This window comes from Aspergillus caelatus, assembly GCF_009193585.1.
Source record: "Aspergillus caelatus strain CBS 763.97 unplaced genomic scaffold BDV27scaffold_433, whole genome shotgun sequence".
Lineage (NCBI taxonomy): Eukaryota > Fungi > Ascomycota > Eurotiomycetes > Eurotiales > Aspergillaceae > Aspergillus > Aspergillus caelatus.
This window is the reverse complement of record NW_022475696.1, coordinates 1-18,547: the sequence shown is the minus strand read 5'-3', so window position 1 is coordinate 18,547 and position 18,547 is coordinate 1. Positions and strand designations below refer to the sequence as shown.

At 46.4% G+C, this 18,547-nt stretch overlaps 8 protein-coding genes across 8 annotated transcripts; 4 read left to right on the top strand and 4 right to left on the bottom strand.

The window, feature by feature from the left end:
* Positions 1-976: 976 nt before the first annotated feature.
* BDV27DRAFT_84144 (uncharacterized protein) lies at positions 977-1,977 on the top strand. The gene is made up of 2 exons (XM_032077745.1): positions 977-1,219; positions 1,519-1,977. Exons 1-2 carry the CDS (start codon positions 1,195-1,197, stop codon positions 1,929-1,931), a joined length of 438 nt encoding a protein of 145 aa, XP_031920657.1. The 5' UTR covers positions 977-1,194; the 3' UTR covers positions 1,932-1,977.
* Positions 1,978-3,338: 1,361 nt separating this feature from the next.
* On the top strand, positions 3,339-5,202 carry BDV27DRAFT_84129 (uncharacterized protein). The gene is made up of 3 exons (XM_032077743.1): positions 3,339-3,915; positions 3,974-4,054; positions 4,106-5,202. The coding sequence occupies exons 1-3, from the start codon at positions 3,570-3,572 to the stop codon at positions 5,110-5,112; spliced, it is 1,434 nt and encodes a 477-aa protein (XP_031920656.1). The 5' UTR covers positions 3,339-3,569; the 3' UTR covers positions 5,113-5,202.
* BDV27DRAFT_84135 (uncharacterized protein) lies at positions 5,138-5,980 on the bottom strand. Its single transcript, XM_032077744.1, has 3 exons — positions 5,675-5,980; positions 5,292-5,592; positions 5,138-5,239 (listed from the first exon to the last, which is right to left on the bottom strand). Exons 1-3 carry the CDS (start codon positions 5,774-5,776, stop codon positions 5,163-5,165), a joined length of 480 nt encoding a protein of 159 aa, XP_031920655.1. The 5' UTR covers positions 5,777-5,980; the 3' UTR covers positions 5,138-5,162.
* A 3,230-nt stretch (positions 5,981-9,210) lies between these two features.
* Positions 9,211-9,827, bottom strand: BDV27DRAFT_151218 (Hpt domain-containing protein; the record flags this gene model as incomplete). Its single annotated transcript, XM_032071338.1, has 3 exons — positions 9,211-9,490; positions 9,550-9,725; positions 9,783-9,827. The coding sequence occupies 3 exons, from the start codon at positions 9,825-9,827 to the stop codon at positions 9,211-9,213; spliced, it is 501 nt and encodes a 166-aa protein (XP_031920654.1).
* A 1,813-nt stretch (positions 9,828-11,640) lies between these two features.
* BDV27DRAFT_139117 (uncharacterized protein) lies at positions 11,641-12,484 on the top strand. The gene has a single exon (XM_032069381.1). It carries the CDS (start codon positions 11,650-11,652, stop codon positions 11,866-11,868), a length of 219 nt encoding a protein of 72 aa, XP_031920653.1. The 5' UTR covers positions 11,641-11,649; the 3' UTR covers positions 11,869-12,484.
* A 1,605-nt stretch (positions 12,485-14,089) lies between these two features.
* BDV27DRAFT_83976 (protein tyrosine phosphatase-like domain-containing protein) lies at positions 14,090-15,581 on the top strand. Its single transcript, XM_032077742.1, has 3 exons — positions 14,090-15,126; positions 15,192-15,331; positions 15,386-15,581. Exons 1-3 carry the CDS (start codon positions 14,636-14,638, stop codon positions 15,451-15,453), a joined length of 699 nt encoding a protein of 232 aa, XP_031920652.1. The 5' UTR covers positions 14,090-14,635; the 3' UTR covers positions 15,454-15,581.
* Positions 15,582-15,627: 46 nt separating this feature from the next.
* On the bottom strand, positions 15,628-17,064 carry BDV27DRAFT_164390 (adaptin-binding domain-containing protein; the record flags this gene model as incomplete). The annotated part of the gene is made up of 3 exons (XM_032073680.1): positions 15,628-15,707; positions 15,762-16,043; positions 16,161-17,064. 3 exons carry the CDS (start codon positions 17,062-17,064, stop codon positions 15,628-15,630), a joined length of 1,266 nt encoding a protein of 421 aa, XP_031920651.1.
* Positions 17,065-17,570: 506 nt separating this feature from the next.
* BDV27DRAFT_139110 (putative small nuclear ribonucleoprotein SmD3) lies at positions 17,571-18,423 on the bottom strand. Its single transcript, XM_032069380.1, has 4 exons — positions 18,240-18,423; positions 18,096-18,156; positions 17,916-18,045; positions 17,571-17,785 (listed from the first exon to the last, which is right to left on the bottom strand). The coding sequence occupies exons 1-4, from the start codon at positions 18,294-18,296 to the stop codon at positions 17,683-17,685; spliced, it is 351 nt and encodes a 116-aa protein (XP_031920650.1). The 5' UTR covers positions 18,297-18,423; the 3' UTR covers positions 17,571-17,682.
* Between the last annotated feature and the right edge of the window lie 124 nt (positions 18,424-18,547).

Below are 18,547 nucleotides of genomic sequence, written 5' to 3'. Positions count from 1 at the left end.
TCTGCGCGACATGAACCCCTCTCTTGTTGGGATTCATCATTGTATGCATTAGTGGCCTTCCACAACGCCGCCTCTTTTCCAATTAATATATTGTTTTTATATTATGCTTGCTGATTCTGGAACGACGGGAATTATTTCTAGATTTCGTCTATAATGCGGGGTTCTAGAATTTCTCATCCGAACTAGTAAAGAAGAGGAGGGACGGAGGGTTACAAAAAAAAAAAAAAAAAAAGGAAAATGAGAAGGACCAAAAAAAAGTTTTCTGATTATAACCCTTGCCCAGAGCAACGGCAGTAGTTCTGCAGGAATAATGGTAGACCGAAATGACGATTTGACCGGAATTTCTTATCCTGAGCAACATGTCAATCTTAGCCGCCTGGATCGGCGGCGAATTACACCGTGGCATATGGAGCAGAGTTGTCTTGGGTCTTCTAGTACTGGATCACTGGTGGAAAGCCATGCCAGCACATCAACGTTTCAATCTACGCTCTCCAGTATTCGATCTCCAGAAAGAAACGATTCGAAAAGAACAAAGCTAGGACATTTTAGATCCGCAATGGCTCATAGAATTCACCCTGTTACCTGCGCCAGTACTCCAATCTGGTGGAGAATGCCTCAATTGACCCGGTTAAAGGACCGTTGGGATTTTTTCTTTTTCGTTTTTTTCTTTTCTTTTCTTTTTTTTCCCTTTCTTAGACCCTCTTTCTTTTTGTTTTGCCTCTCTGTTGACCCTAAGTTATTGACTACTGCTTTATGAGCCCCGCCTGTTTATTTGAACTGATTATACCTGGCTAGAATGATAATATTTGCCTGCCTTTCTTTCCCTTCTTTCCTTTTTCCCTTCTTGCTTTCTACCATTGCGTGGGATATTACTGTCTTCCATCATATGCTAGTTCTATTTGTTTACCGTTTTTCGTGTCTTTGTCTAGATTGATCAAATCTATACTAAGCCTCTCTCCACTGATCCGCTTTTCGTGACGGGATCTTGGCTATTCTAAAACAGCAAATCCCTTGAAGTGTCATATGAGGAACGTGGCCATTGGGCATCAACAAGCGCCGTTTGCATAGGCTTGTTTCCATAATTTGGGTGTGGTTGCCAGGATCTTGTGCAGTGTCAACAGATCCAGGGCAGCAAATACTCATTCGATACGCCTCTGTACCATACGTTCTATTGGACACCCGCCTGTCTTCACGATGTACTATGTTTTATACCTTGCGAGTATGTAGCCTCTCTGTTGCAATATGCCCAACTCTACACCCCCTATTTCAAAATCCCTTTCCCCGGGTTGGTTCGATCGCGGCAATCGCGGTTTTTGAACCTTTTCCCCTTGAATTTTCTTTTTTTCTTTGTCTCCCTAGAAAATCCTCGGGGGGAACGACCATCCCGTGCATCGATCAGAGATTTACTTGGTTGCACGCTATGTGATTTGTTAACATCTCAGCAAATTGCCATGGTGGCTTCCGAATGTCGTGGGCCTGACTAAAGTCAAGTTCGAAGTTCAATAACCATGCGTATAGGTCTCTGCCGACGCCGCCGCTGGCCGGAGCCCCAGTTTGAGGCCTATGAAGGCCCTACCGGGTATACCTGCATTGTTCGCGTCAATAATCGGGAATACCAGACGGACACTGTTTACCAAAACGAAACCCTGGCTCGAGAGAACGCCGCAATGCGAGCATACCTCATTTGTCGGAATTTTTCCGTCAACGATGGCATGTATCCTGCTGGACATGACCACGGAGGCGTTGTCCAGGGAATGCCTGTGGCGATAGGTACTGGCCGAAAGACCCGCTATGATGATACCGATACCTCGACCAGTGGAGGAAGCAGAAGCGGAGGGAGCAGTCCCGAAAGCTACGAGGGAGGACGATTCAGTCAGGAAAGACCCGTTGTGCCATCGAGGGCCCTCGCATTTAGCAGTCGTGGAATGTAGTCGTCCCTGCTGTCCTCAGAATATTGTGATCAAGCGGAACTCGGCGTGCAAAGCAAAAGAAATACGTGGAAGACTCTAACGACTTTATGACTTATGACATGACTTGAATATCCAGATAGATCGAAGTGCTTGTTCTCAATTGAAGCGTGTGTGACCTTAGTCGAAAATCAGCCCATTGGCAGATATACCCTAGTGTGCTACCAGGCTTACAAAATTCCTGAGTGTGGATATAAGATTGAGTGTGCATTACTGTATTGACTGTCCAGCGTTCTTTGACTTGTGCAAATGGTGGGGTGACCCTTTTTCACCAGTTAGTTCTATATGAGAATGAATCCAGTCATCCATTTCCTTGTGATGAGTGTACCTGTGCGCCCAAATTCAGATACAACAACCACCACTACTACTATAAAGTGTCTGTACGACAAAGACTTGAATCTAGACCTGGGGTTTTAATTCTCCCTTTATTAACCACCTATATCATTGTCATTTTGCAACCATGCTCTGCATCGCGCAAACCGAGTAACGTAAAAGTAGAAGCCTATTGTCCTACAGTGTATTCGTTGGTTTGTCTTGGTAGTTCTATATACAATGTCTCTTTCAGGACCAGCATTAACACTTCTGACTGACAAGTATAAAAAATGAACATACAGATTACCACCACTATCAAACGATATTAGTTGGTATACTCTAAGAACAATACTCGCCTAACACCGAGAAACTGTGTCCCCATCATCGCGACTCTACCTCACTCGGGGAATCCAAAAAAGCCAAGGGTCCGAGTTGTATTCAATACCGAGCGTTTCCTCATCTTATGGAATATGTATGGACTTGGATACGGTCTATCCAGGAAGGGTCATTAGTACAAGGCCTTGTGGGTATCCAAAATGGCTCAAACTCTGCAAATGAATCGCATACACAAATGTAGAACCGATATGTATTCCTACAACTATAAACACCAACAACCACTAACAATAGTAGAAAACCTGAGAATAAGTAGTCTAATAAGAATTACAAACCAGAAAATACCCCTAGATCTTCACATATCGCCATCATGCAGAGAAAACAAGTACACAATTGCCCCCCCTCACCGCAACCCCAGACACACATACATAAACCCCCCATAGCCTCACCAAACCCCAAGCAACGACAAAACCACCATCGTCACCATGCCTACACAGTGCCGACAACCTTAATATCCCTGAAACACATACATCGCATTCTGCCCATAAATAGAAATCGAATCAACACTCCAGCATAACGTATATCCCGCTAACCCCGAAACGGCAAAGCCCCTCCCCCTTGCAATGCTTAACCTGCTGACTCACCATGACGTATACAATCCCGTTTTCCCCAAAAGAAAGCAAGTCAACCTATGATGCGATGATGCCATGGAGCTTTAAAATTAATGGTTAATTGTGGGGAAGCTTGAAGGAGGCGGTGCTATGCTATGATATAAACAATCCCTGGTTTTTTGGGGGGGTCTTTTTTCTCTTACCTTTAATCTCGCTTCTTGGTTTCGGGTTAGGTGCCTTTACTATACTATTATAATTGCTAGTGTTTAAGGGGTTATTTTTCTTTATCTGTATGGTTTTTTGGTCTCGACTTTTAGGTTCTTGAGGACACGGCCGTCTGTCGAATATGAGGGCGGCTGTGCGTCGGGTGTCAGCCTTTGGGGCGATGGCGAGACGGCCCATTGGCGTGCCCGGGTCGAGGTTGTATACCAATTCGCCGGTGGCGGGTCAGTCGCGCGTTGCTTGTGCTGTTTTGGCTGGGAGACAAAGTCGGAGGGCTTTGGGGTGTGGTTTCCCTGTGCTTCTGCAGGCGCGGCGATTTGCGCATTGGGATCCTATCCAGGAGGACACGAAGGAGACGAGGGATGAGCTGGAGAGGCTTGAGATCAGGGAGAAGGACCGGCAGCGGAGTGCTGAGAGTGAAGATGGGGAGCAAGACTCGCAGTCGAAGCTTGCGAATGCAATGTCGAAAGGTGAGTGCGCTTCCTCTCGATGTATTCATTTCGGGGCACTAATTAGTCCGGGTTGTAGGGAAATTATTGACGACGCCGTCGAGACTCTTCAAAGTTCTTATTCCGTTACCTACTGCGAGTCATAATAGTAAACATGATGGTATGATGTCCTTTCCAAGGTTGAGGAGACAGGAAGTTAACTTTTGTGAAGACATTGAGCCGATAGCTATCCTGATACATCCCCAGCAGCCGTTATCCTACCTCGAACGCCTCATTCAGGATGAGATTCCCCCGGTTTCAATCAATGGTACGAAGCCAAGGCCGCCTGCTGTCTCTTTTATTGCACTTCAGATGGACGATAACCCTGTCAAGCCTAATAAATCGATGTATGAGACGACCGACACTGAGGTACACCGCCTGGGGGAAATTGGGGCAGGACATGAAGCTAAGCAACGGAGACGTCGACCGGACGAGGAGGACGACACATACAGCTATCTTCGACGTGGGGAACCCGGCAAGAGCAACAGGGAGGAACGCTTTGTCCGCTGGTCTCAGTCCACCGAGATCGGCGACTTTGTCCGTGATGCCTCCCGGGCTCGGGAATTCATCGTTAGTATCGAAGGGGGTCCAGCTGGTCTGCGCCAGATCCACGTAGCTGTTCCTTCGTTCGATCAGCGAACACACTTCCTAAGAATGCGGCTGCGGAAGATCTCCGGAAGGATTCAGAGCATCGCGGAGATCAAGCACGAGTGTGATGCCTTGGCACACCGGGGAGCGCAGCGCGTGGCCGTGGGAGGGTTCGGTATTCTCGCCATGTGGTGGTACCTCGTGTACAAATTGACGTTTGAGACGGACCTGGGCTGGGACACGATGGAACCGGTGACGTATCTGGCCAGTTTGTCAACTCTGATGGGGGGCTACTTGTGGTTCCTCTATCACAACCGGGAAATATCATATAAGTCAGCGCTCGACTTTACGATTAACGCGCGACAGAAGAAGTTGTATGAGAGGAAGGGGGTAGACCTCCATGAGTGGGAGTCGCTGATCGATGAAGGGAATTTATTACGAAGAGAAATCAAAACTATTGCAGCAGAATATGACGTTGTGTGGGATGAAAAGAAGGACGAGCGAGATGAACGCGTGACGGAAGCTTTAAGAAAGGAGAGAACGCAAAAGAACGGATCGAATCGAACGAAAGAAAACGAGGACGATGATTAAGGATTGTGTTACATGCACATCAGAACTGCCATATCCTCCGTGCTCCTTGTCTACCCATTTCGCACCGGATCATAGTACTTCGTCGGCGGCGCATCTTCTTCCTGTTTCTTCGCCTTGAAGCCTTGACCTCCGAACCGTTAGCATGCCAAGCACAATATCCAGACACCAGTCTTACACACCATGATCGTCCCCCTTTCGCCGATTGCGATTATTTCGAACATCCCTCGACCGAAACACACTATACAGCAACCACCCCGCCACCCAATTCGGACCGTACTCACCGGCCGTGGCGCCGCGAGAGAAGAAAGGACGGGTCAAGGGCCCAGCATTCTGCGCGATTTCGATGATGCCCCACCGTTGACGCTCGGGACGGATATGATGCCAGAAGAAGGGCGGCCTAGTAGACGGGTCATTCGCTACGCTGTCGAGGAGGTGCGAGGTATCTTCGTTGAGGCGATTGTAGACGATGATCGCTTCATCCTGTTCCTGTCAACCATCCATTGTACAATACAGCATTCGATAGATGTAGATATAAATATGACATGACATAGACGAAACATACCCTCATAGCCCTGTAAATCTGCTCATGCTGCGGATCCTGCGAATCCAAGGCAAGAGCCTGCATGAACTCCTCTTTCGAAGCACGAGGTCCAACAGGAGCCATGGATACCAAATTCACTTATCCCAGTAGTAGACGTAGACCAAAGCCAACCACCATTCACAGTATAATCAAACCCAACCAAGCATGCACAGGTCAACGAAACAATCAATTGATAAACTCACAACCCAGACCAACGGCCAAAAACAAGAACAAAAACAAGATAAACCAACATTCACAGAAGACAAACCCCCCCTTCCAAAACCCAGACCCACTCCCTTCTTAAACCCTCGGAACCCCAAGAACACAAAGTACGTACGTATGTACGTATGTACCTCTGTACATACCCTCCATGCATCCCATACATCCACCCTAGTCAGCACCTACTACATACCTACCAACGCTACATACACTAGGTTAGGTACTGTACCTTTACCCAAGACCGGGCCGAAAAAAAATGCAAAAATGCAAAGAAATTAATAATAAATCAGACATGTCGAAATCCCAGTTCTACGTCGCACAACAACCTCCTACCCTCGACCTGACTTTTCTACATAAGTATGCATGGTATGGTATGGACCGTGTATGGTATGTGTATTTTGTATTTTATAGCTTGTATGTGCATGTGCATGTGTATATATATGTGTGTGTGTGTGTGTGTGTGTGTGTGTGTGTGTGTGTGTGTGTCTGGTTTGAATCCTGCGAGAGTATGTACAATTACTACCTAGCCTGGACTGACTGAATTTAGTACTTGAGTCCTCGGGACGGATCGGGTATTTGGGACAGGGGTGTTCGGTTTGGTTTGGTTTTGGGTTAATTTGTATGAATGTCCTTGTATGTTGGGTTTTGTGGGTAAGAATGGAAGTAGGGGGTTGTGAGTTTAGGTTAAGTTATTTTTTAGTGTAGGGAATTTTGTTGTTCATTTGTGACAGTTGGGTACTTGTATAGGGAATTGAATTGAGGATGATGGACCGGTAGCCTAGTAGGTAGAATATTGAATTGAACGTTGCCAGACAGACTAGACTAGACTTGACTAGTCTAGCTACGGATGTAAGTACCCGGTTTATTCTGTACATACATACATACATAAATAACCTACCATGTACGAAATAAGTATGTTCAACAGTTGTCGAGATACAGACAGTACTAGTACCTCTCATGGCCTAATATGACATGCATGGAGAGTGGTTAACTACATACATGCATACATAACTTCAGGTTGTGTCATGTACACATATGCCTAGTGTAGTCTAGTATAGGATAGTTACAGGTAGTGACGGAGCTCGATTCTCGAACAAGTATGTACAAGCCTCGACCCTCGACGAGTCAAGCGAGGTTCACATGTATAATTTATGTCCGGGTTACAAGAGAAGAGGTAAGTTAGTTAGTTAGTTATTGAATTACCCCTGGTTGTGGAAACTCATGATAATCCTTGTCTGGGGTGAAACGCAGATGACATCAAACGGAATGTAGGTTCCTGGTCTAGTTTTACTACTTTGGAGTCAAAGGGAGTGTCAAACGGGGCTTGTTTGATTGTATGTAGTGCATATGTGGGGTATTTCTTTCTTTCTTCCCTTTCTTCGTTCCTTTACATTACAGTGTTCTCTCTCTCTCTATTGTTGACATAATGTTGTATACTGTATCCATATCCACATATATATATACATATGTCCCACTACTAACAGCCCCAAAAACCAACAAAAGAAAAAAGCGAATAAGAAACCCAATAACCTCCCGCAGCCGTGTAACCAGCCCAAAAAATTTCTTCCGCACAGACAATCCTCAACTAGTACCCCATGAAGACAACGAGGTACAAAAAGTTACTTCTGTATACCCCACCCGCCTCAGTGCCAAAAAAATCCATACCTACCATCCAAGTCGCACAGACGAACAAACAAAATAGTATTCACACATGGATCTACACCACAGTTGTCGTCCGGAGTCTCGGTGTTCCCATCGGAGGAGATCTGGAGTCAAGGTCTTCAGGGGCATTCGCCGTGTTTGATGTGACATTCCGGGGGGTTCTGTTTATACAAGATATTTGGAATCTGGGAGCGTGTGGTACGGTGCTTGGATTATGGGATGTTACACTGGTTTGGAGATGGAAGGTTTACTCGAACGTTGGACGGGTGTAGGGGAAAAGGAAAAGGAACAGGTAACGGGTAATGGGTAATGAACTGGATTGCTGGTTTGGTTTTAGGTACCTTCTAGGCGGTCGTGGAGGAGTGTTGGAAGGTGAATTGTCTTGGTTTACAAACAGAGAAAATGGTCAAAAGGAACAAAAGATCATCCAATTCACTAATCATGTATGCGAAGTGAGTCCCGGTCCCACCCCTGCACTGGATATCATTCCTCACTTACCCTGTTGCACGTATCGTGCAGTGGCTATGATAGGGTAGGAGGGCTGTGTGATATTACGCGATTCTATAAGTATTGAGCAAGAAGACACCGGGATTAGAGTGTGAATCCGACACCTTATATATAGAATATATTCAGTCCACGACGATTATCTCGGCAAACTATATGCGACTACAAACTCAGGAAGACACTCCGCGATAGTTTACCCGGAAATTGCAACGGACCGAGCGTCTCGCAGGACATTGATACCTGTTTTGTAGATGGAAGTACAAGACAAACGGAGTAGATTAAGACATGAAAGTCTATTGACTCCTCCTCAATAGGGTAAATGCGTTCTCCTGGCAAGACAATGGCGTTTGCGCGGCTGGTTCGATGGCACCCGACATGGGGTTGATGATGCTGCCAGAAAAGTCAGACCTCATTCGGGATGGAATGGCCGTCGGATCATAAATTAATGGGAGGTATGGTATCACTATTGGTGCCCATCAAAAAGAAGAAAAAAAAAAAAAAAAAAAAAAAAACTGCCGACTCCTCGTACCTCTGCCCACACAAGGGGGATGGATGTCTTGCCCCCGTAAGCATGTCGGGCATGCCATCTGCAGCCGGCCTTGTGCTGGGTATCGGTCACACACCTGATACACGCCCACTTACACAGAAGAAAGAAAGAAGGAAAAAAAAAAAAAAGAGTCTACCATCCACATGTGGTGTCAAGGAATATTGTCTCCGCGGGACTCGAAGCGATGGCCCTGTCCCTATGTGCTCGATAAAAAAAAAGGTTGGACAAAAGGGTAACAGAAATCTCCCCTATTTTATGAACAAACCTCTAGACTAGATAAAGAGCTGGAAATAACAGAAACTCGGAGAAGGCCGGGCAAAGAAAATAAGAAAACACATAATCTACCTCATGTGTCGTCATAGTATCCTTGATTCATACGGGATTAAGGAGAACAAGCATTGGACGAAAACAACCCGAGGGTATGGTCAGACGCGCTTCTGGAAATAAATAATTGCGTTGTTTTCTCTTTCCGTTATGGTGCCGAATGCAGTTTTGATGTAAAAAAAGGTGTGTCACCTCACGTGGTATATTCCAGTCAACCATCATCCTCACGCTTTCAACTTCTTTCCACCTTTCTTTCGGAGGACTATTTATCGTCGTTCTTGTCATTGTCGCCTTCTTCGCCGTAAAATCTGCGGAGGAATTTCTCTACTTCTTTGTAGTCCGCCTTGCACTGCGACAGGGTTTTCTCAATCTTGCCCAGAGCGTCCCCTTTCGATTCGTTGTTGGTACCCGTCTCATCCTTCCCGCCACCGAGGTTCTGGATCTTCTCACATGCATCCTTGACCTTAGTCAGACCTAGAGTAGCTGATGAGCCTTTCAAGAAATGTCCCAGTGAAGACAGATCGCTGAGATCCTTCTCCTCTCTGCAAGAGCAGTTTTGGTTAGTCCTGGATTACATCGACTGCTAATTCGGGGCACTTACAGAGCCTTTTCCATCTTTTCAAAGGTCTGTTCAGCTTGGTCAAAGAAGCCAAAGACAATTCCTTTGCTGAAGTCCCTATCGTCGTCCTCGTCGTCCATCTCCAGGATCTGTTCAAATGTGTTCTGGTCGATGATGTCTGTCATGTCTGAAAGCTTAGGAGGACCCTCGGTCTTGGGCTACTCGTGGTCAGCACTATTATCCAACGGTCCTAAAGCGAACGGTACGGCACGTACGGGTGTCTGCACAGTCTGAGTTTTGGAGGTGGTAGTGGGCGCCATGTTGGATATACTAAGGTTAAATTCTGTTGTTCCACACGCTTCGTCTGATCTTTGCAACCCGAACAGCTAGTTTCTGGCGGATCTGTCTAACACCGGTGCTGATGGCGTCAAGTTACCCGGTTAATAAGTCCGGATCCAGAATTTAACAAGCACACGAGTACTGAAATTACACAGAGCGATCTGTTTGTCCAAGTCGGTGTCAGTTGACAATCCACGAAACCAATGGTAGTGTTATGGCAACTGGACTCCATGACTGATAGTGCCCTACGCAATAGGGACATTACGTGGGGGGAAGCAAAGGGAGGAGGAACGTCACAGGGACCACTGGTTTACAGAGGTAACAAGAGAAGAGGGGTTGAACAACATTTGAGATGATTCACCTCTGGGTATGACTGGTGGTTTGTGTTTCTGAAAAGGGCAAATCTCCAGAGGGCGGGAGGGGGGGTAGAAGGATAGGGGAGTTGATTGGGAGGGTGGTGGGATGAAGTACTAAGACGAAAAGGATAAGATCAAAGGTTCTAGGTCTGTGCCAACGTACTTTGCAAGCAAGAAAAGCAGGTTGGGGTCAGACAAAAGGGATAGAGAGATTCAAATGGGAGGGAAAAAAAAGAACAACAATGTGGGAGAAAGCCGAGTCAATATCAATCAGCCACAGCGCGGAAGTGGATGAAGGAAGGGGTCCACATGGAACATGAGTAGAGGAACAGTTGTCTGGATCAGGAGGGACAAGGAGGGGTAGTAGTCATCAGCAGAACTAAAAAAGGGGATCTTCCTACCTGGAACACTGCAATGGAACGGCGTTGGGTATAATGCAAGTAAGAATTAAATCAAAGACAAAAAGGAAACAAGGCTGACACCGGAAAATATACGGGTATTAATTATCAAACTGTGTTGCGAAAAGATGTGGCTGAAATTAGCCCAGCAAAACGGTAGACAAGAACAAATTGGAGGATGGTTAGATGAGTGGAGGAAAGAAGAGGGTTGAAAAATTATAACAAAGACAGATGATTGTGATTGTGTGAAGGAGCCTCCTGCTAAGGAATTTTTTTTTTTTATTTTTATTTTTATTTTTTCTTCCTTTCCTTTTCTCTTTTTGGTTGTGCTGTTGGTAAAAGGGGAAAAAAAAATAATAATAATAAAAAAGGAACCAAAAAAAAGTGGAGGGGAAGGAAAAGGTAAGGAGGGGAACCAAAAGTGGGTGTGGGTTAAAAAAGGTCACGGTTCGTAAGACCGATAGAGATCAATATTTGACTGACCTCTTGTCATTGAAAGGGAACAGAAATAGTGGTTCCCTCCAATGGCGACACTTTCAATGTGGATAGGGAAGAAAATATTTAGGAAATTACCCGACCAAGCAAAGTAACACCTCAAGGTTCAGGATAAGAAGAATGTAAGGATTCAAATAGATCGGCTAACCTTATGGGACGAACCGAGAGGGTGAGGGGTGAATTAGAGGATTCACAGAAACCCTCAATGATATGATCACAATGACAGATACCAGTCCGAACAAGAGGCGGTCAACTTCATTGGACACCGGTCAAGTGGATTACAGTAGTCGGGATGTTGAGCAATGATAGCCACCGAGATGCAGCGATGGGGCCCTTTGGTTTGGGAAGCGCGCAGAGCGGCGGTTGGTGGGGAAAGAATATCGATAGAAATTAATGGTGATCAATCATAGAGGGGAAAGAAGGGCGGGACTCTACTAGTAGAGAACGAAAATGAGGAAGAGAATGAGAGAAAAGTGAAGGACGAAAACCATCTTCCCCTATGGTTTATTATTAGTTAGTTAAATTGGCTGGAACTTGACTAAACGGCAGATTTAATGGTGGGATATAAATTCGTCTGGCACTGGCGTCATTCTTTCTTTCTTTCTTGGTCGAGTTTAGTATTTGGGAATTCGCCATCATCGCCATTCTTCTTCTTACAACCCGAAGCAATGAGGGATGTTCGCCTGTGGCAGACGTTATCTATCGACCGGTCCGATTTTCTTCTCTCTCTACTCCGTATCTATCTCTCTCCTTTTACCCTTCTTCTGGGTTAATGTCCATTGCCAGGTCAAACATCCCACTCGGTCCGAATGGACTGATTGGTTTTAGTGTGTGGGGAATTTCAAAAAAGTCAGACACGCAAGTTCAGCATTTTTTTTTTCCAGCCTCAATCCACCCAGTATATTCCCTCGGCGATGTTTGTGACCTGTATAACCCTATCAAACGGATCACGGTCATGCCCAATTCCACATGAGTGATCAGATCACCGAGTTGTGGGAGGAGGTTATTTGGGCGCATGCGCGCAAGTGTGTGTCTCTTTGGGGAATGCGGTCGAATCCCTCTTCCCTATTGGGAAAGACACCAGCATCTCCACTCTTTTCACCAAATGCACGCTGAAATCATAGGACCACAACTGACGTAGTGGTGGGAAATCCTATCAACTAAACGTAAAATGTCGATCCCATGGTCAACTCCTACTGCCCGTCTGACTAATAAACCCCTTTTACATCATTTCCAGACCCGACGAACCAAAGCTGTTACAAGATTGGTGGTGCACGTGGGAAGTTACTTCTTTCTGGATGATATCTATCGTTGGGCTCCATCTCCGAAAGTGAGCGTGACGAAAAGAGTGCGAGCGGAAAAAGAAGGAAGAAGAAGAAAAAAAAAAAAAAAAAAAAAGAAAGGACATATATTTCATTCCGTCATCGCAAAATACTGCCAATTCTCAGAATCTTATTCAGATCACGATCATCGCTTAGACTAAATAGCGCAGACCAGCCACCAGAAAAAGTCGCGTCAAACATTTTTTTTCCCAACCCGGTTGACGTCTTAACTCTTTCTGTATGAGAGGTTCTGGGCCCTTAGGGACCATCCAATTTTAGCTTGGACAGAAAGGAATGTACCGTGCTCCTGGTACGTTTGATTCGGGGGGTAAAAAAAGGAATGAGGTAACCCTTCAGTCGCAATGTGTCATACTGCGGGGTGTCATGAGCTAAGACGATAGAGGAGAATCCGATTAGAATGGATTATGATATGATGCAGAAGGGTGATGATCCTTTTTGTTGTGACCAGAATATCAGTCACAATCCTAGCCTCTTCTCTCCTTGAATTCTGGTTTGGTGGAAGAAATATTTTTTTCTAACCATTTGGGTTTCCGCTCGAGTCTTATACAAAATCCAAGTCCGTGGGGACTATGAGCGTATATCCATGAACCCGAGGAGGTCTATTGGGTCTAGTCCCCCAGTCTGCCTATCAGAGAATTGCACTTAAAAGATGACATCAGAGTGGGGCTACAATACCGCCAATCCGTGGCCGCCGCTGACGTTGGCGGGGCTCTGCCAAGATGTCTAAAGCTTGGGCCGCCTTCCAGACACTTCGGTGCGGTACAGGGGGGTTACCGAGTACTTGTACTCCGTACTCCGTACTACGAGGACTATACCAACTATCCTTAATATTCTGTACTAAGTCATCGTGTAAGCGAATTCAGGTTGTTTGTCAATCTCCGGAGCCTTTCGACCTACTACCCTCCTCTCATAGGTGAAGGTACGAAGAAGCGTAGTAGTTTTGGACGCAGAGGAAAGACGACGATAACCTAACAATTCCGATGGTTTTCGTTCGGCTGATTCTCGCTGAGCTTTCCCGACTATCACCACCTGATCAGGAAATCTGTCTACTGGTACGCTTCTCGAACGAAGAGGTGGGTCATCAACGACCAGGGGTAAATACATTCAATCGTGTTCATCGCCGGCCTGAAATTTAGGCCTTTTTAACAGTTCCCAAGGGTTGATACGAGACAATTCCGCTGGTATCGGGTAGGTTTGTTTCCACTCAGGTGCCAGCACCGTTGTTGCGTGTGATCAATATGCAGCAGCACATCTTATGACATCAGCTTGCGTGCTTCATACCCTCTGAATTGATTTACCCACACATCTTCGCAGTGAACATCGCAAGGTCGGGGTGCTTTGGTGCAGCATCGTACTATCAACGCGAACTGCTCTAGACAGGATCATCATGTATCCTGACTACTAGCACATTGTTATATGTTCTCTTTTCTTTTCCCCCTTGCCCTATTCCTTTTTCGTCGTTGTCTCATCTGTAAGCTGATTTCAGCGAACGTGGTCAACACACGTGATGCAAGAGTATCTGATTTGGCAGCCTTACGAGATAAGAGATAGTACCCACTACAACTATTTCTCTCTCACTATCCTACCATTAGTCCAATGTCATGGGGAGATAAACCTCCGCCATCCGCAAGCTTAGACGGCGTTTAAGCAGCCACATGCGCTATCGGCTACGGAGATGAAACGTCTAGGTTTCTTGATAAGATAAGTGATTCGTTGCGATGGATGGCTTTACCTCCACCTCAAATGTACACTACTTGAGAACATGCGATAGAATTATACACCAATTTTGGGATACGTTCCTAACCCATGCTGATTCACTTGAACTGAACTCCTGTTATTGTCCTGCTATTTAAGCATACACATGATTGACATGAGCAAAATCCCAACAGTTTTCAATATGTTGATAACTGTTTGCAGCCTCGGCATCTCAACGTGCATTACATAAGCCATATCCGCATCTCATTTTCAACCACTTCCCCTTGTCCAGCTGTTGACCAGCTCGGTATCAATTGCTTCACCGTATCACTTGGGGCACTCTCAGCTCTTACTGCTGCCAACTCAATTACTATAACTCAATCGTGTCATATAGTATACGGGACAATCCACCGCCAGCAGCAGCACGTCCAGACAAACCTTCCATCCAAACCCAACTCGAAAAAACAAGAGCAACAGCAGCACAAGAAAGAAAGACCCAAAAATGTCTTCCAAATCCGCTTCCTCCCGGGGCCCCAAAGGCCTCACAAAGCTGTACCTCATAGGCTACAACGCTGCCAGCTTAACACTCTGGGCAACCTGCACCCTCCGCGGCTTCTACCTCCTCGCAACCAACTCCCCTGAGGACATTCCCGTCATCTTCAACGACATCTTCTGGCCTCTCCTGGCAACAACCCAAACTCTGGCCGTCCTGGAGATCTTCCACAGCTTGCTTGGCATCGTGCGCGCCCCTGTCACCACGACCGCAATGCAGGTCGCGAGCCGACTGCTTCTCATCTGGGGTGTGATGTTCCTCTTCCATGAACAAGGCGACGGCGCGGGCATTGTGGGAGCTCCCACGGAGGCGGTTAAGGTGGGCGATTATGCATTCCTGGGTTGCTTGAGCGCCTGGGGTGTGACCGAGTGTATTCGGTATGGATTCTTTGCCTTGCAGGTTTTGGGCGCCGGTGTGCCCGGGTGGTTGACTTGGTTGAGGTATTGTTTGCCCTTAATTTATGGGTCTTGTTTTGAAAGAATCTTTGCTGACGGTTGAGGTTTAGATACAACACCTTCTATGTGCTTTATCCTCTTGGTATCACCAGTGAGTGCGTCATGGTCGTCAAGGCGCTGGAGCCGGCTGCCGAGTTTAACCCTCTGTACCGGTGGTTTTTGCTTGTCGTTCTTGGTATCTATGTGCCTGGTATGTTTACATTCAGCTTCCCCAGACATATTTCCTGTGCTAATTACCCGTCAGGTTCTTACATTCTTTATACGCATATGATTGCCCAGAGGAAGAAGGTGCTCAAGAAGAGGGCAGAGTAGAGTCAACGCTGGATGACTGCAGCTGTGAGATATCGGTGTTGATATGACAAAATGGATGGGTTTGGTGTAGAAAACGTAATTTCGCTACAACAAGACGCATTGGCAATGATATACTGATGGCTATGTACTCGTTATTTCATAACGCGTAACAAGTAGAACCTTAAACTAGGTGTACTATAACTCCTTCATGATGTCTCGCACAGCTTTTGCCGCAAATCGTTTCCGCTCGCTCTCCGGTAACTCATCACTCATATCTATACGACCCGCATAAGCACCAAACAAAACCAAGGGAGAAAAAGGGGACATACCTTTAATAGCTTTCATCCTCAGCATCAACGCCTCCATCGACTCAACCTTCATCTCATCGTCGCCGTCAATCCCACCTAAATCGTCATCTCCATTCTCCATCGCAAACCGCAACCCAACCATCTCCCGCTCCAACTCGTTCACCTCCAAGTCGAACCCATCTTCAAGTAAATGCCTCTCCAGCTCATCCTCAACGTCGTCCACACCATCCGACTCCCCAGAAGGCGCCGAAGCCCAATCATGCGTTTCTAGAATCTCCTTCACCCTTCGCATACCTTGATACTCTGTTCTGCGTCAGCATATATGCGAATATATCTAGACTAACACAACACAAGACACCCAAACCCAGAACCTTCCAACCAACCAACCAAAGTAAGAGAAGAAAAGGGAAGGAAACATACCCCCAAACCGATTCCTCTCCTCCCCATTCCCAGCCTCCCTAGGATCCCAATTAACAACCTCAAACCCCACCAACCCAAGATCAAACAATTTATCCTCCCACCAGGGGACAGAAAACACCTCTTCCTCCTCCCCCAAGCCATCAACTTCACCCGGGTCCCCACTCCCAGCACCAGTACCAACACCAGACTCCCTCTCCCTACCAACCAAAACAACCAACCCAAGAACGTCACCCAGCCCGCCCCTCTCCTCATCCATAACACCCTTAACGGAACCGACAGCTTCCAGGAACGTCTTTAGACCTTTCCACTCTGGTGTTTCTTCCACATCTTGTTCTGTAGATGTAGCGGTAGAGGTAGTAGATGTAGACGGAGACCGGGGATCCAAATTGCGCAAGCAAATAACCACTCCCCCGACAGCATCTCTAACGACCTTCGCTTCTGGGCCTGAGAATTCTTTCCGCCAAGTTCTTGGTGTGAGGGGTTCTTGTTGTCCTTCTTTGTCTTTATCCTCGGGGTTTAATCCCGGTTGCCCATTACGTGTGCTCGTATTTGTATCCCCACTCCCAGATCCAGAAGAACTCCCCAACTCTACCTCCAATGGAATCTCATCCACCCAAATCGGCACCTCGGCTTTATAATACCTATTCTCGAGTCTGAGCGGGGGATGCGTGGTGTAGCCTGCGAATGTAGTTGTCGTCGTGGTATCGTCCTTAGAATCTGTATCTGGGAGTTTTTGGTCGAGGGTGGAGGTAGAAGTCGGGGGATTGAGGACAGGGGAACCGGTGAGGGAGTGTAGAAATGGGGGGATTGTGGTGAGGGAGTGTTGCGAGGGGGTTAGGATGAGGAGACGGCGGGGGTTGGGGATGGTTGTTGGTTCGGGTTTTGGGCGTTCTGGTTGGGGCATTGTTCGTCGTTGTTCTGGTTGTTCTTTATTTTGGGGCTGTTGGTGTGTTGTATAAGTGAGGTAGTCTGGTTGTGTTGTAGGTTGTATTGGTGTTGGTTGAGTTGGAGATGAGCGGGGAGGGTTTAATGGATTTTGCGGAGCTGCGGTTGCTTTTTTGATTTGGTTGGTATGTTCTTGTTTTATATAGTTTGGTATTCTTTATAAAGTACTTTATGGGGAGATAGGAGTTGATTGATTACGCTATTGCCTTTTACTCGGTATAGAATATAAATTCAAATCCTAAGCGTAGCTCGAGATCAACCTCGAGTCTTGTCTTCCACTGTAGCCATCCCCCCATATCAATAAATTTATCTTATCACCATTTCCTCAATCTACAAAACCCACCAGTAGCAACCCACGACTCAAAAAATAGCGTTAAAAAAAAAAAAAAAAAGAAAAACGAGAAATATCCCACAACACGCGCGGGTATAAGAATCCCATGTAGTACCAAGAATGGATTTTTCAGGAAAAGCCCCAATGTAAAATGTTAGAACGGCAACATGAAAGGAACAAAAGAAAAAAAAAAGCAAAAATCAAACGCCATTAATATGAGATATGAATATTTCCCGCTTTTTTTTTCTAACCCCTCCGTTGGCCCCGGGCACGCTGCACGGTGGCCTTACCACGAGCGAGACCGACACCGCGGCCGCGCTGGCCTCTTGAGCGGAACATGGGGGCGTTCCTGTTCGATGGTTTTGTTAGAATTTATATATTTTTTGAAATCGGGAGATGAGAGATGAATAAGAGAGAGAGAGAGAGAGATAGGGAGAGAAGGAATAAACATTGAAACAGCAAGAGATGGGAGAGCATACCGCAACATATCCGGAACAATGAAGAACCTCACATGGCTTCCGCGAATATAAACCTGATCCAAATGCGACACGCGACCATCCCGAGCAGTAACCGTGATGTCCTTCAGTTGAACGTTCATGTTATCCTCGGCTATTCCTAGTCAGTCTACTTTGCCCTGATACGATGGTTGAGCGACGAACCCTCGAGAAGTTTTCCTCGATACACGACTCCGGAGGTGATTTCCAGGGTGACGACGTGGCCCTGTACCGCCGTGCGTTAGCTCCAGTGTTTAAGACGAGATGCAAGTAAGACGATGGCGCGTTAATGAAGCTCAGAAGACATACCTGGGCTTCGTTAAGAAGCTTGATCGGGATACCGATCGTGGAGGTCAATTTGCCCATTGCGAGTAGGATTGGAGGGGTTGTTGCGAGAAAGACGATAAAAGGAGGTGCAGATAAGTTCGAATCCTTCGATCTCGACAGAAATTTGGTAAGACCAATAATCCTCCGTCTGGCGCAAAGGGTGAAAGAAACAGTGTTGGTAGGATAGAATTGGGACGTTCCGTCGGCGGAGAGTTTTGCGGCTCTGCTCCGCCCAGCCAATAAATAAGCTACGGAGCTTTCCTTTACTAGTAGTTCTTCTTATATTTATT

Excerpts from the sequence above, each read along its gene's own strand:
- BDV27DRAFT_84144 (XM_032077745.1), top strand. The coding sequence starts at position 1,195 with ATGTACTATGTTTTATACCTTGCGA. Across the intron at positions 1,220-1,518 it reads CTATGTTTTATACCTTGCGA|GTCTCTGCCGACGCCGCCGC; the intron begins GTATGTAGCCTC and ends CCATGCGTATAG.
- BDV27DRAFT_84129 (XM_032077743.1), top strand. The coding sequence starts at position 3,570 with ATGAGGGCGGCTGTGCGTCGGGTGTCAGCCTTTGGGGCGATGGCGAGA. Across the intron at positions 3,916-3,973 it reads TGCGAATGCAATGTCGAAAG|GGAAATTATTGACGACGCCG; the intron begins GTGAGTGCGCTT and ends TCCGGGTTGTAG. Across the intron at positions 4,055-4,105 it reads TCATAATAGTAAACATGATG|ACATTGAGCCGATAGCTATC; the intron begins GTATGATGTCCT and ends ACTTTTGTGAAG.
- BDV27DRAFT_84135 (XM_032077744.1), bottom strand. The coding sequence starts at position 5,776 with ATGGCTCCTGTTGGACCTCGTGCTTCGAAAGAGGAGTTCATGCAGGCT. Across the intron at positions 5,593-5,674 it reads AGATTTACAGGGCTATGAGG|GATGAAGCGATCATCGTCTA; the intron begins GTATGTTTCGTC and ends TGACAGGAACAG. Across the intron at positions 5,240-5,291 it reads GCGAAAGGGGGACGATCATG|GTCAAGGCTTCAAGGCGAAG; the intron begins GTGTGTAAGACT and ends AACGGTTCGGAG.
- BDV27DRAFT_139117 (XM_032069381.1), top strand. The coding sequence starts at position 11,650 with ATGGTGGGATATAAATTCGTCTGGCACTGGCGTCATTCTTTCTTTCTT.
- BDV27DRAFT_83976 (XM_032077742.1), top strand. The coding sequence starts at position 14,636 with ATGTCTTCCAAATCCGCTTCCTCCCGGGGCCCCAAAGGCCTCACAAAG. Across the intron at positions 15,127-15,191 it reads GGGTGGTTGACTTGGTTGAG|ATACAACACCTTCTATGTGC; the intron begins GTATTGTTTGCC and ends GTTGAGGTTTAG. Across the intron at positions 15,332-15,385 it reads TCTTGGTATCTATGTGCCTG|GTTCTTACATTCTTTATACG; the intron begins GTATGTTTACAT and ends ATTACCCGTCAG.
- BDV27DRAFT_139110 (XM_032069380.1), bottom strand. The coding sequence starts at position 18,296 with ATGGGCAAATTGACCTCCACGATCGGTATCCCGATCAAGCTTCTTAAC. Across the intron at positions 18,046-18,095 it reads TCGAGGAAAACTTCTCGAGG|CCGAGGATAACATGAACGTT; the intron begins GTTCGTCGCTCA and ends GACTAGGAATAG. Across the intron at positions 17,786-17,915 it reads ATTGTTCCGGATATGTTGCG|GAACGCCCCCATGTTCCGCT; the intron begins GTATGCTCTCCC and ends ACCATCGAACAG.